Source organism: Pangasianodon hypophthalmus, chromosome 14 (assembly GCF_027358585.1).
Source record: "Pangasianodon hypophthalmus isolate fPanHyp1 chromosome 14, fPanHyp1.pri, whole genome shotgun sequence".
NCBI classification, from domain to species: Eukaryota; Metazoa; Chordata; class Actinopteri; order Siluriformes; family Pangasiidae; genus Pangasianodon; species Pangasianodon hypophthalmus.
In genome coordinates this window covers 8054020-8072593 of record NC_069723.1, presented here as the reverse complement: position 1 = coordinate 8072593, position 18574 = coordinate 8054020, and the positions used below count along the sequence as shown (strand labels likewise).

The 18574-nt window shown below is 38.4% G+C and overlaps 2 protein-coding genes across 8 annotated transcripts in view; both read right to left on the bottom strand.

The window, feature by feature from the left end:
- Window positions 1-6285, bottom strand: part of zbtb16b (zinc finger and BTB domain containing 16b) — a 41279-nt gene extending 34994 nt beyond the window's left edge. For 2 of the 4 annotated variants that reach the window (XM_026924892.3, XM_053239957.1), the window contains exons 1-2: window positions 6130-6285; window positions 3705-4969 (exon numbers count right to left, since the gene is read on the bottom strand). In XM_026924892.3, coding sequence (XP_026780693.1) covers window positions 3705-4915 — 1211 coding nt within the window. In that variant the 5' untranslated portion in view covers window positions 4916-4969; window positions 6130-6285. The other 2 variants (XM_053239956.1, XM_053239955.1) reach the window with 2 other exon arrangements.
- A 1074-nt stretch (window positions 6286-7359) lies between these two features.
- ncam1b (neural cell adhesion molecule 1b) overlaps window positions 7360-18574 on the bottom strand; it is a 94327-nt gene continuing 83112 nt past the window's right edge. For 2 of the 4 annotated variants that reach the window (XM_026924372.3, XM_026924374.3), the window contains 4 exons: window positions 16238-16433; window positions 11802-11918; window positions 10586-11128; window positions 7360-10444 (listed from right to left, as the gene is read on the bottom strand). In XM_026924372.3, the coding sequence (XP_026780173.1) occupies window positions 10324-10444; window positions 10586-11128; window positions 11802-11918; window positions 16238-16433 (977 nt within the window). In that variant the 3' untranslated portion in view covers window positions 7360-10323. The other 2 variants (XM_026924370.3, XM_053239954.1) reach the window with 2 other exon arrangements.

The window sequence follows — 18574 nt, the reverse complement described above, 5'->3', positions numbered from 1 at the left end:
CACACCTATAGTCTGTGTGAAAATTGATAAAGTCGTCTATGTACAGATTTGAAATAGCATCTATGCTTTTGGTTTAGAGTTGTGATTCTGGAGCACAGACGGATAAGTTGAGCAAACAAAAGAATGAACAGAAAAGCTGCAGTTAAGAGGACAATGGGGTTTCTCTCAAACCCTGAGGGGGTCCAAGAACAATGGTATGTTTCCCAGCATTAACAAAAACCAGCAACGAGAACAGAAAAGAGCTTCAGTCATGTGGTTGCTTACTTTACATGATTACTGATTAATCAAACTGGCCAAACTAAGACTATTTCCATTCTACTGTAAATACACAAATGACTATAGTAAATATGTGCACTGATCATTAGCTGCTCTCTCTTTCTGCCCCTCACCAATCATCTGCAAGGCAAAAGAGATTCCATTGCTCTTGAGTTGTGTTCCCAGAATCCCCTGCCCACACAATTCACTCATCTGTTTGGCTGCCTGGAGTGTATTGTGAGTACACATCTCAACCATATTAAACCCATTCAGTGCAAAGGCAGATCTACTACAGGGCACAAATATATACATCAAGAATAAGAGCACTAACTGCGACCTTATCTTTACATGAAATTTCACAGGAGATTGTGTTGATCATGATAAAGTATTTTCTTAGTACATCACTTTTTCCACATTATGTGTTATAGTGCTGGACCTGTGTTATGGATTTCATGACCTTATTATTAAATGGCTCTATCTGGATGAAGAGTTGTTTTCAGATATGGGACAAAACTCAAAAGTACTGAAATGAATATTTACAGCTCAACAAGGTCTACACTTCATTCATTACTCAAATTCTGAGACATTTAGAATGTAAATTTTTGAACAGTGGCTAAATACAAATAAAGACTTATTATTCTTTAGGATCAAATACTGTTCTATAAGGTTCTATCTGGCTGTTTCTTATTAATCAACCCCTTAATAATCAACATTATACAGCAAATAAGTGGTAAAAAAACTCAGCAGAGAAAGACATTTTGAGCCTTAGACCACATTGTGATGATATATGCTATTTAATAGTTTTTATTTTTCAGAATGTATTCTGACATTGTTTCACCACATTTTAACCTTGAAATATCACTTCAGTTGACTGGATGCCAGAATTCTTTCACCAGTAGATCCTAAATGAGGCCAAATATATTGTTTGATAAAATAATACTGATAATAATATTGCTCCTTAATACTGAGACACATGGACAAACTACTTACATATGGACTTGCAAGAAAAATTTTAAATGTGTAAATGGGTATAATTGTTTCATGTCTTTTTTCAGGTCAGTTTTCTCAGATATAATGCAGGAATGAAGGAGTTTTTACTAAGGTTGCTGAGACTGCTTGCTATATAACGTGTTCCTCGAAATACTGGTTCATGTCTTATAACCTTGCAAAAACATGCTTCAGAATTTGAAGAGGTCAATGCCATTTTATAAGTATAGATTTACATCTTGCAGGGTCAACTGGTATAAATGGGCTAACAAGGCTAAGCCCCTCCCTTTCTTTCAAAGATAAAAAAAAGACTATCAATATAAGGTTTCCTTTTTGGCATCTATTTGCTGTTAACAAGGCTGATTTTTATTTTTATTTTTTTTCGTGGAACCAAGCACGACTACACCAACAATGATCATAAAAAAATACACAGAATGGTATGAAGAAGCGAGGCTGAGGCTGATTTATTTCTTACCCAGACTGTCAGCCTCCGCAACTCTTTTGCAGCGGTCCTTCTGTACCTCATAGGCTTTTACAACTGTATGCATATCAGATGGCATTTCAAGGTAACCATCCATCATAAAAGCAAAAGTTCATAAGAGTTGTTTACTTTTAGTTTGTCCTAGATGAATATTTTCACAACGGTAAATACATAAAGGAGACTTTCCAACATATTCTCTTGCCTTTGTGTTTTGATGGCAGGAGTCCAGAAACCTGGGCAGGTGTCACTGGGTTCAGTTTGTTTGTAGCAATAAATAAAAGGGTGTATAAGGTGTGGTGCAATCCACACACACACTCTGGGAGGGTAAAGTCACTCTCAGCTGTATCACAGAGCTGTGTAGGGTTATCAGGCTTGCTGATGAAAAGTGATATACACACACAGTCTTCTGTTTGACAGACAGGGGTTAAGCTACATGACTATGTCCCAAATCCAAGTGGCACCAAAGCCTTTCAATATTATCTGTTTTTTGGTGTAATGAGTACCTAAGAACAAACAAAGCAAGTATTTCAATAATTACCAAATTTAGTATTAAGAGGAAAATAATAGCTAATATTACATTTTGGATTAAAAATTGAATTAATGTATTCATTTTTCAATGAGGGATTTTTTTTTTCCAAATGGAGCTTTGATGACTATACCAGCAACCCAACAATGCTTCTTGAAACAAGTCATAGCAAATTAAAAATTGCGTTTATTCAGGAAAAATTAGTTGTTCTTACCAGTGCTGTCAAACTCAATTTCTGCCCAGGCCACACTGTCATTTATGAGTGCCTTCCATAAACTGTAAAGCTAATTAATTTCTTTAATTTTTTATTAGAAATGCAACTGTTCTGTCAGGTTATATCTCAGCAATTAAAGCAGATACACTACTAGGTGATATAATTTATTATACTGATTAATGCAGTTTATTACTAATTTTTCATAACAGTGCATAGTACGTTCTCGATTAAACATCAGAGATTCTGACAAATGTTTCTACAAAAGTGTTTCTCTTGAACGTGTCTTCACAGTCAAATAAATGTTTTAAATAAATATTTTAATAAAGTAACATCAAAATACTAGATTTTTTTTGTTTTACTAAGCATGCAAATGCATGAATATTTAATTAGATGAAGCCTCATTGCATAAACAAATAACATTTTTTAAGATTCAATACAAAAAAAAAATACTTGTTAGAATAGAAGCAACCAAGTGGCAAAGACTAAATGTGAAATCTGTTGTTTTTGTTTGTTTTTAAATACTGTATTCAGCTGTAGTGTCTTGCTTTAAAAAGGACAGAAACAAAAAGAACTAATAAAACTCAATGTGTCTTTCTGTACTGTTGCTACTGTAAACACCTTGTCGTGCGCAAAGGCCATTTTTAATTCTCCAATGTTAAGCTGTTTCTGGTTGTGAGTCAGGTTACCAAAGTTAGTTTTGTTTCATAATGTCAGCATATTTTTAATGACTGCCATACCTTTGTCACAAATTTCAGCTACGAACAAATGCATTCTCTGTCACCAAGCGCTCTAAAGAGAGCTGTCTTAAGAGAGCTGTGGTTAGGGGTAGCTGCACTAAATGTCCTGTGTTTCCTGCAGAGGAGGAGTTATCTTGAGATGGGAATTAAAGGTTTCTATGTGCTACTGCCACCATACTGTTGATCACTTCTTTTAATGCGACCAGGCCCATAATCATTATAATGCTGAAATAAAATAATCAGTTCTGGAAGCCATTCATCAGTGTGGATGGAAAAATGGATGGATGGATGGATGGATGGATGGACAGGCAGACTAACGGAAGGACAAATGCATAGGTGGATGGTTGGATAGGTATCCAGGAGTACACAACATTTCCAGAGAAATAGGATGTTTAAGATAGAGGCCCTTAATCAGCTTTGTAAACAAAGTTCTTCTGAGGCTGTTGGAGGTGAAACCAGTAGATAGATAGATAGATAGATAGATAGATAGATATTTTGCCCCACCTGTGTTGCTCTGCAGTCTCACTGTCCAGCAGCTCCATGTCACACACACTGCAGCGCTCCCTCTGGCCCTCATGCTTTGCACCTGCTGTGCAATTGCTCAGTTTGCTGAAGAACTCCCGCTGAATGAAGCTCTGGTGGAAGAGCCCACCATAGGCGCCAAAGTCTGCAGACATAGCAAGGGTGGGTGGCATGTGCAGAGATGAAGCCATGGATACAGATATGGGCAGCATGCTCTCATTCTTATGGTTGTACAATGCTGCAAGATGTCTCTCAGCCAGACTGGCAACATTTGCTGGTCCCACTTGGCTGGCATCTCCATGTGATTCAAGAACACCATCAGTGGAATGGAGCTCCCGAGCACTAGTGATGACAGTGCCTCTAGTGGGGGTTCCCGGAGTGCCTCTGTGCTGTTTGGACTCACTGATCCCATCTCCATTTCTGGAAGAGCTACCCTCGTGGCCATCATCCTCGTCCACTTGCATCATTTCAGTCTTAATCTTTTCGAGCAATGGAGAAGAGTTTTCTTGGGAGAAAGTGAGGCCTTGTGTCACAGTCCCTGCCAGGAGAGACTGGCCAATGCTCATCAGACTCTCCACAGCAGCCCTTGTGGGGCTGACGGTATTAAGGCCCAGTGGCGCTGACACTAAAGGCTTCTTGTCAACCATGTTGCCCAGGGCCAGTCGATGGCGGCCAGCAGAGCTGTAGTTGCCCTCCTGTATGGAATGTTTTTTGGAAATGAAAGTGCTCTTTAAATACTTCATCCGACGCTCATCATCATCTTCTGTGCCATTCTCGTTTGTGTTTATGTCCATGTCGTTCTCTTCGGAAGACTGAATGGTCTCCAAGATCTTCAGACACTGCTCCTCTAAGTACTCGATCTCCAGAATCTCTGCAGCATATAGCAGGTCATCTAAATCTTCAAGTTTAGCCTGGAGTGTGGCAGTGTAGGCATATTCCAGGATCTGCTGGAAGGTCTTTGGTGAGAGGAAATCCAGAGTATAGTGTTGGCTATTTCGATGGAACAGGATCTCAAACATCTTGCTGACGCACGCCAGCACAGTTCTGTGGGCATGGAACTCCTGGCTGTCTACCATAATGATCACATCGCACAATGTCCCTGACAGACGCATCTGGTTGGCCTTCTGCAGGAGAGTTGTAGGGTGCCCAGGGTTTTGGAGATGGATCACACCCATTTTAGTCAAATCCATCATAGCAGCATTAACCAAACCATGTCACAGCTTTGTTCTCTTGCCTCTTCTTCTAATCTGAGAGCAAAGGGAAAGCTGTGTTAACCCCTCTCAGAGATTCTCCCACAAGATTAAAAATGACTTACAAGTAAACTTAAATATTTTAAAATTTAAAGGAAACTTTGAATATTTTTAAACTTAATTTTAACTACTTGTAATGCTAGGGTAAACAATTTAATGGCATGAATGACATCTTGATAAGCATTAAATAGGCCGTTGCAATTATGAAGAATTTCAACGTTTATGAACAATTACACAAGTTAATGAACAATTACACACTAATCTGAAGGAACAGGACGCGCTTGAAAGGGACGCATATGATTGCAGTCATTTGAGTCATTATATGATGATATAAATAAAAGAAAAACATGTAGGTTTAATAAGGAGGAGGCGTTTTAAATTAAGAGAAACGTGCCTCTAAAAGACGCAAATCAACAGATAATTGAAAATTCACGTCTGATAACTGATTTCTATAAGAGTAGCAGAGGCATCTATGAGACACTGACCATTACAGCCTAACTCTCGAATATATCTAGGTGTGCACGTGCAAGCAGGAACCGTAAACATGTTTTTAACACAGCTCTCTGGGTCGATCAGAACGCTGTAAAAGTATCCGATCTCATCCAATGTCATAACATCTCGTTTCCAGACATATACTTGAAGAAGCAACACTTCGCATGCCATGCCATGCCACAGACAGAAACGTGCCATTCATGCTGCACTCTTCCCATCCCATCCCATCCTACTGCATGGGTCTTACTCCTCATTTATCAAGCACAGAAGACCAAAAGAGATCAGAGATAATAATGGAGGTCGTAATCACACAAACGACACCAGATTAGATCAGCAGCAACACTGAATCAACAAGCTCACCTGCCTGCGCGAGCACGCACGAGCCCAGTGATGGCACCTGACTGACAAGGTGGGGAAAAAAGCTTGTGCAGCACTGTCTACTTTATTTGATTTCATGCAACGCTTGTTTGCTGTAGACGTTTTGGAAAAGTAATTAATCACACTCGCTGGATGTTTCACAAATGCCGAGCGGAAATGTCTCCAAGTGTTTCGTGACTTTAATTTGATCACGCATTGTTACTATAATCTCTAACTGCTGGTCGCGGCAAACAAACAAATAAATAGGTAAAAGTAGACAGTAAAGAAGTAGCGTAACTCTGGCTTACCCCGTAGTCCGCGCGTGATTCAACAGCTGTTTATTAAGGCGTTATGAGCGCAGCGCGCGAGCGAGCTGGATTCACAGAACCCGCTTCACGCGCACAGAGTCAGTTCTTGGCCAGCCAACCAGCGGCGCTGAGTGACGTCAGGACATTGAGTCACTATGCGTTTAAAACGCGGGACTGATGGGTCATTAACATGGACGTTTGGACTTATGTGTGTACCCACACTGCATACAATTACAAACCAGCCCGAGGTTCATTAACCTGAGAGTTTCAAAATAACCCAGTGGTAGGACAAACTCCTAATATAGGTTACTCTTTTCAGTTAAACCAGTTTGTTGGACCACAGTCACTCACAACAACTAGAGATGTAGCAACCATACAAACTTACACATTGTCACATGTTAGCTCTAAATGTAGGGGTCTTGAATTTGGGATCTCCCTCTTTCTAAGGTAAGAAGGTTGGGTATAGTCCATGTGGAAGTGTATAACTTTGTAGCCTTGTGTCTGCTATGCCCTTCTCCCTATTCCTTCCAAACTGCGATGGGTAGAACAAAATCCTGTTCTCTCCAGTCGGCACAGTCGTGCAGCAGGTAACGTCCAGAATCCCCAGTTTGATCATGGGCTTGGGTTACACACTGTGTGGAGTTTCACATATTGTCCGTGTGTCCATGTGGGTTTCCTCTGGGTTCTCTGGTTTCCTCCCACCTCCCCAAAACACACCAGTTAGTGGAGTGGCTACACTAAATTTCCACTAGGTGTGAAATGAGGACATTTACAATGTTGAAGATGTTTCATCATTCCTCTGAAGGGTTTTATCAGTGCCACTCACTGAAATGAGAATTATCACAGGACCTTTAAATAACGTTGATGCCTGAAAACCTTCACATTTTTGAGCCCATTTATTTAATACAATTAAATTCAATTTTTATTTGTATGGCACTTTTTTTTAAGTGTCACAAAGCAGCTTTACTGAAATCCAGATGTACATTTAGATCCCTAATGAGCAAGCCCAGGGTGAGAGTGGCAAGGAAAAATTCTCTGAGATGACTTCAGAAGAAACCTTGAGAAGATCCAGACTCAGCAGGGAACCAAGCCTCTTCTGGGTGACACCGGATAGTGAGAAAATAAATCATTACTTGTCCACAGTTATATACTCTGAAGTCAACCAGTTATAATTGTGTTGTTGAAAGAATGTTCTGAAAGAATGAGTATCAGTTCTTAGGTACAAGTCTACAATATCCAGGTGAAATTGTCCACTGAAGAAAGGGTGAGATTAAGTCTTGGGCATAAACTGTGTTTGGGAAGGGCAATTTTTAGTGTATCCATGTAGGAGCATCCACAGAAGCAGCAATTGATCACAAGTGCAGAAGCTTCAAGCAGAGGAAGTAGACAGGCCACAGCAGTAGAAGTGTGTCAGGATCAGGTACTGGCATCACATCAGGAGTACACATATAGCTTGACATATATTGTCAGACTTTCATACGTGTTACTTTAAGAGCGAAGGAGCTCATTGCCTTTCTGCTGGCTGCATGACTGCATACTTGATAAAACTCTGATAAAATGCCTCTCACTTTTTAAATATCTTACATGCTACAGTGGATTTGGGGGTTCTTTAAGGCCACAGAAGCAGTGTGTGAGTGGTCACAGTAGAGTTATCTAGATCCTGTGTGTGTATCCTAGTCAGCGGACAGCAGTGGCCTCTTCAACCCTCTCAGTCCGAAATCTCTGATGCAGAAGAAAACACCCAGCAGACCTATTTTCTTTTTGTTCATTTCGGAGAAGACAATCCCACGCCTCAGTTCACTGATCTCAAACAGCAATCATGCTACACAGCTCATGGGAAATAGACTATATGAGAAGATCTATGACTTATGCAAAGACAGTGAATTTTCTAACCTCTAGCCTTTTCTGTCATAGCTACAGAAGTCTCACCGATTTGTTTGTCATTGACGGTGGCATCCTGGTGCAATTCAGTACATATTCAGTAAAATATTTAGTGAGTAGAAAGAATTAAGTAGATTCATTTGCCATGTAGAGTTCTGGTAGTGTTACTGCAAACCTGTTGTTTAACATCAGTGGTTCTCAAAGTGGGGTCTAGGAAGCATGTCCAGGGCGGTCTGTGATATATATGCCACAGCAGAGGAAATCACTTCCGTCATCAAAATTATTACATTTATTATTACATTATAATGAGTTACTATAGATTTTAGCCTAGTCAATTGCATTTAATGGGTTTAATCCAAACCTCAAAAACTCAAAACAAGTAGGCCTATAAATAATGTCAACTTGGACCTAATGTGTTCTGTAAGCAGAAGATTGAGGATTAAAAAGCTCCATGGTTCTACTAAAATAAAAATACCACTAAACACATTTAAATAATGGGCCTAAGATTTGAATAGTTGAAGACTGTTCATAAAAGAAATCAGTACTGAATGGGTGCCTGTAATTTATTCTACAGGTTAAGGTGGTGAAAAAAGTTTGAGAACCCCTGACTTAACACCATGTGTAGTTTATCAAAAGGTCTCAGAAAACAGTCTTCCTCTGCTGAAGACACAATTTTGGTTTCACAAAGCACACCAGTGACATCTGCTGGTCATCACTGGAAAAGTTCACAAACTTTCCCCTCCAGGCCGATGGAGAAATTTTGGTTGAAGTGCATGAAGTTAAGGAATCAAGATCAAGACTACAGACTGAACAGATTTACAGATCGTCAGACATGCTTCCCTTCCAGCACGAGATGTTTAAGCCCTTGTGGGTGTCAGAAGCCTGCATGTCTCATGCATCACAAAATAAAGAGACTTAACAAAAGAAAATAGACAATTCAGAGAAAGTAGACTTGCGTTTCGATGAGTTTAATCAAAATGTGTTAGAACAACACAACTTATGACATGTTTGTTTTATGCTTAACAGATTAAAGCACAGTTTTACTCACTGTCCTACATTATTTCCTCACAAGAATCCATCTCAGAAATACAAGGTACACTGTTTGGTTAGACTGGCTTTGAGTATATTGAAAGTGGGGAAAATAATAAGAAATATATACCTTGAGCATAGATAGTTACACTTTTCTTATTTGTACCCCAGAGGCTGAATATCTGCTTTTGGATGGAAATATATAGCACGCTGAACACCAAAAATCAACCTACACACAGCTCTGGGCATGCACATTTAGATCACATCTGCCATCTGTGCCCTACACATTTCCTGGAACATCAGTGATGGGCTAGCAGACACTCATGCAATTGGTAGTGGAGAATCAAGAACACTTTAAATGATAGGAGTGTCATATTGATCCTCTTTTACACAGACAGATGTCAGCTATCAATTTACATAATGTTATATCAAAGTAAAATCAGCTACCTTTCACCATTAAGCTATGCAGATATTCTCAAAAACTTACAGAATACACAAACACAGTGCACAAGCTTGCAGTCAGCTGTGTAATACAAACGTTTTTCACCCGGAGGTACACGGTATAAAAATGGTCAGATTTCTCTTAATTCAGAATTTGCTCTCGCATGTTTTGAAAAAAGAAATCCTGTCAGAGAAGCATTAAGAATAACAATAATAAACATGTAGATGTGAAATATCAATATAAATTAATCTGGTGCTTAGAAGATCACTCATTCACCGTGTTTTACTGCATTATATGTAGTATAGTGGGTTGTACATTAATATCTTCAAACACAATGGTTAACAAAGACAACCAAGAAACAAACAAACAAGAAAAAAAAACAGAATGTAAACAAGATTTGCAATCAAACTATTAAACAAGACTAGCCCTCAGAAGACTTAGATAAAAAATAGGAGTAATCATTTCCATTTCAACAAAGTAATATGTAAAATAATAAAATAAAATAAAATCTACACTATCAGTGAATATGTGCTGTGATTCACCTGAATGTAAGATGCCTGGTTTTCATAAACACCCTCTTGAAAAATATCAAACTTGAAATTTGCAGCCAACTCACGAAAAAGAGCAACAGAAATGCTTTGAGGTTTTACTTCATTTAACAGAAACAAACGCGAAATGGAAAAGGCATACATACATTATGTACACCAGAGTTCAGTCTTAAAAATGTACAAGCTTTTGATACGCTTTGTTGTTTCAGAAACAAAAGATCATTAAGGGCACTGTAGAAAGAACATCTGCATGTTCATTGTGACGTTGCCGCTTTCGTCTTTGGGCTTGCCGGATCATGCCTTACTCTCAGAGGCGTTTGTTTGCGATACCGCATTTGGTTCTGCCAGTGCTTCTGGCTGGACCTTCTTCAGCTTGTCTTCCTCAGCTCTAATCTCATCCTCCTCTAGGATTTTTCTGTTGTAGAGAATTACTCATTACAAATAAGCATGAACACAGGGCAAATGGACACATGCACTGGGATTACAGAAAATGACAAACACAACACAGACTAAAATACTAAGATTACATGTAGTGAATATTTAGAGAGAGCCGTACTCATTTTGTGGAGCCGATGGGTCAGTAGAGGCAGCTGTAGCCAGAGAGTGTAAGCCATCCTGTGGGAAATGTGTTAGTGAGGCACCTCCATCTATTTGGAGCTCAAGATCCTCAGAGGAGGGAGGAGCACCACTGGTCTGTGGATTAGTGACAAGCGTTCTGGGCTCGCATGGACTTCCTAAAAGCATTGGCTCTGCCTCCAGATCTCTGGCTTCTTTCTCTGTGCTAAGAGCAAGAGAAGGTGGAGCCTGAGTGTCGAGTTCTGTAGATTTAATCTGACCAGCTGATTGGATACTGGTCTGAGAATCAGCCAGATCGACTAAGGGAGCATCAGATGAGAGGAGTGAAGTGTCTAAGGGCTGGGAGGAGGTTTTAGGGGTGGATTTGGGCTCAGAAGGAGGAGCTGTGAGGCTGGACGTGAGAGTGGTGCTCTCACTAACAGGGCTGCTCTGACTCAGGTCAAATGTGTCAGTGACTGTGTCTGAGTTGGTGGCCAAGGACAGGGGTAAGTCCACCACAGTAGACACTACTTCTGTCTGTTGCCTGGTAGAGCAGGAAAAGAGAGAGAGAGAGAGAGAGAGAGAGAGAAATTAATGAGGGAGGGACACTAGTCACACTTCAAGCATGATGAAATTAAATATAATAATTACAGCAATGCCAGTTTGGTGATGCAACTACTAACAAGAAGGAGAGCTATTGCTCTATAACAAAAATAAATAAATAAATAAATAAATAAATAAATAAATAAATAAATTAAAAATAGAGACAGTAGAAGAACCAAAAGAGCAGGGTTGCCAGGTTACATGTATAGTAATCATGTACTGCAGAAATACATTACAAATAAGAAATGCACACCACTGTTTACTTGTTTCCCACAAAGAGAGTGAGAAAAAGAGTTTACATGCATAACACACATTTCCTATGTCTTTCTGTGCGGTTTTTGAGTTGTGGGTGGGGTGAGAATTGTGATGAAACCTGGCCACCCACCCCAAGAGCTTCTGCGAGCTGCCCTCTACATTAAACTAAAAACCTGGCACACACACACACACAAAACTGTTTTGTTCGTTCTGTGGGATCTGGTTGCACACACCTAGTCTGAAGCTTATAGGCAATAGGCAATACTCTGCCTATTGTTAGTATCTGTATTCATATTTGTTTTAGGACACATTATCTGTTCATCCTATAGTGTCCATCACACCAGACAGAACACACTTACTCTGGCTCAGTTAGGGGCGTGGTCTCATTTGGCTCAGCATGTCCCCCTACATCGTGATTGGCTGTGAGCCCATCCTCAGTCCTCATTTCTACAATGGGCTCTTTGGAGTCGTCCTTCCTGTGAGGAGAGAGACACAGGATAATTTACAGCAGCAAGTCTCTTTTGATGGGATGTAGATTTCTTTTTACAATTTTACAACTTAATCAACAAGTAATGGGAATGAGAAAAATGAGAAAGTCATTTTTTTCCTGCATATTTTGCTGGTGCATTTTTTTTCTTTTGCAATAATTCTTTCGTGCAACATATTTTTAACTCTTAGAAGAAGGTCTACATTGTGAATGTGTATTAATTAGCTGGGATTTGGAGTAATAAATCTTTTAACCATTAGCCACACATGTTCAGTAAACAATGGTGTTTCAATTAACATGGCTGGACAGTCTGGCCCAAGTATTACCTTACTGCTAAGAGTTGTAAGTGGCACTACAAGTTCCTGGCTGAGCGTTTCCTTTTAAAACTCATTAATGAAACATCTGAGAGGAACCTTTACTAGGGAATTAGTGAGAGGAAGAATGGCATAGACTCCTCTGCTATTGGTGACAGCATGGTTCCTGAATAAAGTTCAGCAGTGACTGGCTGATATGGTAGTAGCTTTTGAGGGACACTAACAGAAAAAAGACATTTCACACTGGCAAATTGAAAAAAAGAATGAAACCAACATGTCATGTGCCAATTGTCAGCCTACACATATAGTATTTAATTTACGTTTAACTGGAATATTGATTTCAACAGCCTTTTAAATAAACAAACTATACCCAAACTATACACACCCTTCTATGCAGTAAACAGCTAAAGGAAACTTAATGAACTTTTGGAAGGTGGTATTGCAGAAGTATAAACTTATTTTAAATCCACTGGAGTACATAAGTAAGGAATGAAAGACGATAGGACATGCTGTTATAGGAAAATAATCAATGACAGGGTGGTGTGATGCAGCCTACCGTAAAGTGCAGGTACTGTTACTACCCTGAAGTTGATTATTTTCCAATAACAGTGCCCCTGCAGTGTCTTATTCCTCTTAGATCACAGCAATGCCCTCTTATATTTCCAAACATCAACCAATTTTTTATTTATTCATGAATGACATGCCATACTTATTATCCATTTATAGTTAATTCTAAAACATATTCCATAATTCCTGTTTTAGAAAACCTAAAGTTACAGCAACAAGTCCTGACACTGGAGACTCCTTCCATAAAACATCTCCTCACAGAAAACATCAACAACAGTTGAACAACCTAAACAATTACACTTTGATAAATAACAGCACATTTTAATCTGTTTATTAGTAGACTTAGATTATATAGATCGTCCACCATTTAAGTTCCTGTGAATGAGTTGTTGTAATAGAAATGATAACATATTCAAAAGAGTGCACTAATATAAACCTGTGAATATGAATTATAGCAGGCACTGCTTTCAGAGCAGCTGTTGTAGGAAATTAATCAACACCTTCTGAAACTGATTGTTTTACAATCAGAAATACTGGCCATGACATGTCTGATATAACATAATTGAAAGTGCATCTGCTTTCAACAGAACAGGGCTACATTAGGGCCAACATATAAAATCACATATGAAAGATATAGTCATAAACAACAAAGTGTTGTGTGAAGATGGAAATCATTTATTTTATGTTTGGGGTGGTAATTTGAAATGAAAAAAAAAAAAAAAAAAAAAAACACACGTCAAGCTCTTCAGACTGGAGGGTGTAAAATAGTTGAAATTGAATGCACGCTCTGTCTTCTCTTCACAGCCTGTCAATGTCTCCTATCTCCTCTCTCCTCTTTCCCACAGCTGGCTCTGTGTCAGACTCTGTAACCAACCTGTGTCTTTTTCTGTGCTCTAACTAATAACCTTTATTTAACCAGGTAAGTCAATTGAGAACCAGTTCTCATTGACAATAACTCTGCATTACTGTACAATTTAACATTCACAAGCCTTTTCATTTTCTTCCAAATAGTAATACATAAGAGTAAACAGTGCTTTAATTATTTTTAAAGACTGCTGTGCAGCATACTTAATAATGTCTTTAATAAAGCGCTGGCTTGATTGATAGGCAATCTTCTGCAGCTAAATGGTTTTAATGCAGGTCTTAGTCAGATTGCATCAGGTACCACTGGGGCCGCTATTCTAAAATACTACAAGTTTGTGTTTGGGATACTAATATGCAGTGTCCATGAGCTGTCTGTAACATGCGTGCCAGAGATTGAAGCCACTGAAGTCAATTGGTATAAAATAATGTAACTAGCAAGCTAATATTAATCTTGTTTTTTTATTGATTTTTTTCTGTTGATTGTTCACTGTAGCCTCAAATGACCGTCACACAAGGACTAATTTCACTAGCTAGTCATCTCTCACCAGCCACATTCCCCTTTACGTAGATTACAAAATTTTATGAGAGACAAAATAACAAAAACTGTCGTATGCTAGCACAAACAAAAAGCAGGGTCTCTGAGTAGTCCTCATGGTCTCCTGCTACATGGTGTTTGTGTGTGACATGTCACAAAGTGCCTGTGAGAGAAAAGGGAATGCAAAAAAGCCCCCAAACAAAACAAAATAGCCCCAATCGCAAGACTGTCCATCTGCAGTGAAAAACTAGCCAGATCGTTTCTATGTAAATATTGTGAATTATAGGTTTTCTAAGGAAACGTTCTCATATGATTATTCAGTCTAGAAACACTTTCAAATGTTAAAAAACGGCATCTTTAAGAGATAGCCTCTTTTCTTTCTCTGTTACTAATTACTTTCTTACTCTAAAGAGTAATTAGCATCTGTAAGCTTGCATTTCATTTGCTACAGGAGATCAGTCAGTGGTCTTGTATGTGCTGGTTGTAAAGGTCCTTGGAAGCATGACAGTGCTCATTCAGAGTATCACATTTTTTTAATAGTAGTTAACTTTACTGTTTAACTCAATGACTCATCATGAGTTATATATTTATTTAAAAATCTTAAGTATTTTAAGTATCTTAAGTACATTTTAAGTATCAATTATTTATTCACTGTAATTGTTACTGACATATTTACCTTTTCTAAATTTGGGATTTTACTGCTGTTTTTTTTTTAGGTGTGATGTGTTATTTGATTTATTGATTTGTTTAATAGTGGTCTAATTGAGTTTGGTTTTAGGTATGCTGTCTTAATCAAATGAGTTTTTTTTTTATGTATACTGTGTTGCCTGTAATCGTTTTATGTATTGATATGGCAATAAAGTACTATAACTGAAATTTGTATGTGTATGACATCTGTATGACCACTGAATGCATGTAAGGATCCACAAACAAGGCAAGAGCTAATTATAAAATTATAAAAAAAAAAAAGAAAGCCTATCATTGTTGTGTTAACAGTGGCTATGTAATGTAATGACTTTGGGAAGTAACTACAATAACAGACTAGGGATATGTGCTGCTGAGTATCAGTCCAGATTTTTGTTGGACTGATGTTGGTTGGAATGATGAGTGTTGGAGCAAATGCCATGGTTCATTGAGTGGGCATGACTGAGGGTCAGCTGCTACAAATTTCAGGTGACCAAAAGACATTTAAGTTGTTTACCTTATAAAACCAAGACAAAAATAACAAAGAGGAAATAATTTAAATTAAAGCTGTCAAGTTAAGTTTTTAAGTTGGTGGTTGCAAGACACACACTCACCATCCACTTTATTAGGAACACCCCTATGCATGCAATTAACCAATCAACCAATTAGCCAATAATCATGTTTTTTGTTTTGTTGAGCCTGTGTTCACTGTAGCCTCAGATTCGTGTTCTTGACTGACAGGAGTGGAAGTTGATGAGGTCTTCTGATGTTGTGGCATAAGGATCGGCGTGTTGTGCATTCTAAGGTTTTTTCTGTTGCACAACACTTGTAAAGTGTTGTTATTTGAGCTACCGTTGCCTTCCTATCAACTCAAACCAATATGGCCATTCTTTTCTAACCATTCTCATCGACAGAACTGGGTATTTTTGTTTTTTCACACCACTGTAAACTCCAGAGTAGAAATCTCTAGAGGAAATCAGCAGTTTCTGAAATACTCAGACCAGTGTGGCACCAACAACCATGCCATGTTCAAAGTCACTGAGATCATATTTTTCCTCATTGTGATGTTTGAAGCATTAACTGAAGCTCTTGACCTGTATCTGCATGATTTTCTGCATTATGCTGCTGTCAAATGATTGACTGATTGGATAACTGCATGATTGTGCAGGTCTTCCTAATAAAGTGGATGGTGAGTGCATCTTTTTGCTTAATATTTTACCTCAGGATTTTGCCTAATACATTTGGCACAAAATCAGCTCTGGTCTTTGTATTAAATCATTTTCAATTAAGGATAAACACAGTCACAATTGAAGAAAAAAACGAATAAACATGACATCTTCTTACACAAATGCAGCCTTTCCTGCCTCTACATCCTTGCCCTTTGGACCGGTCCCGGGTTTGCCACAGAGACACATTAGCAAGCCACACTTGTTGACGAAGCAGCAGGTGGCGTCCATGGCCAACAACAGGACCACACACACCAGGATGAGGATCCCAACAATCAGCCCTGTACTCAGGCCTGGGCCATCCTCCATGTAGTCTGGGGGAGACAGAGAGACAGGAGAGATAACGATACATAAAGAGACAGAGAGAGAGAGAGAGAGAGAGAACTAAAGACACTGGCTCAAGGTTTACTTTTATAAGCAAAAGAAAAAAGCAATTACTAGGAAGCCATGAATAAAAATAATAAAAATGTAATGCACACTCTACAGTGATTTAAAACATTTATATCAGTTTCATGACATTATTATTTAACTTGTGGCTTAATGAGCAACCAGTACAAACTAGATTCAAACACACTAGGAAATGGCACTTTTTTCACACAGAGGTGTGGCTCATGAAAGAAATATTTCCTTTAATTATTTATCTTCGATTCTATAACCATTTGCTAATGCTTTATGTTCAATCATGCATTATATTTCATAGTATTTATGACAGGTTTATGCCTAGGTTATCTCTGAACATGCTGTATTTCTTATTCATTACGTTTTGGTACAGTGCGTCTCTGAGAGAACACACCAAGGTCAGAGGTGATAGCACTCCCTTATTAAGCTGGCCCTTTCGATTGGAAAACTGAGCTGGTATAGCCTTTCTGAAGTTATACTTCTGTTGGTGAATAAGCTGTTCTGAAAATTCTTCAATCACACGAATAAACAAACAAGAATCTGAAGATCAAACCAGTCTCCTGTCTACTGACTCATCTTCGCCGAATTTCAAACACTTATCAAAGCTAATTCTGCATTAAGGCAGATGGCTGTGTTAGTTTACTTCCCACATGAAAACAAATGTCAATATCAGTGTATCTGTACTTTATCTCTAATTTTGCTTTTCTAGTAATATTACACACTGAACCCACAGAATTCCTCTGTACCCTGTATGGAAACTTTTCTACCATTAATTCTGTCTAATGTTTTGATAAATACGTCTGTTTATTCACATACTCTACAAAGGTGCCATACAACCTAATAGTAGATGAAATTCTAGGACAAATTCTACACCCCTTTCTGTACAAAAGCATCTGCAATCATGTTATGAAAAAGGAGAGAAGCAACAGACAGGCCTTATTATGGTCTAATTAGAAAAATAAAAATCTGTCACATATATTACACATATACATTTAAGATTTCTATTTCTTTTAGTAGCACAAAACAGTGTACTCACCAGCAAACATCGGCAACAAATAATATGACGATGATGTCAGCTGTCATAAATACATTTGCAGGTTTGAATAAAAACAACAGCAACAAAAGTCTGTAAAAGTGAACAAGCTGTTGTATTGAGATTATATAGATGATACTAAATGATTAGGAAGTGATAATGCAGGCATATGATTTATATAAAAAAGTATTTAATAAATCCAGATATGCACATGCCTAGAGGGTACATGCCAATGTTTTTGCCATTACTCCTGTAGATTCACAGAATAACAGTCTGAGTTGCAGCTTTCAGAAAATGTTTCGATGACATTACAAAGTCTTTCCTTAAACATCATATAATGTACAATTTTATACAGTATTTCAGCAGTTAGAAAATTAGTTAAATATGTACAGATGAGCAGAACCAGATTTGTCGCAGAGGAAATGCTTTCCATTCCCTCTTCCCTGTACAGTGCACTCGGCTGAAAAGAAAAATTGTGCTCTATAATATAGATAGGATCAATGGAAACTGAGCTGTCTGTCTTGTTAATTGTGTTAATCGACACTTCAGGCTCAGTTGTATCAGCAAAAAGATCAAATCATTAGCAAAATATCCAGCCAGGATGCCCTGAACACAAAAACACCTCTCGCTCATAACACTATCAAAGCAATGACAGCAGGAACAGCGAGAGCACCATCGGCAAGAAGGTGCACATCACTGAGGAGCTGCCAAGTGTGACTGAAGAACACACACACACACACATACACACACAAATAACGTGTCAGAGATACAGAAATACATATATATTGAGATTGCACGGGAGGAAAAAAAAAAGAAAGAAACGGTACGAGGATATTGTAGAAAAATATATTGCATGTGTGGGAATGTGATGATCCATCCATATCCAAGACCAGGCACAATGACACACAACAAACAGAGAAAGGAAGAGGGAAATGGGAGGGAAAAGAGAGAAACAAGAGAAATAACAGTCAAAACCACAGAAATAAAGTTTGGAAATTAACCAAAAAGTGAACTGATGTGACG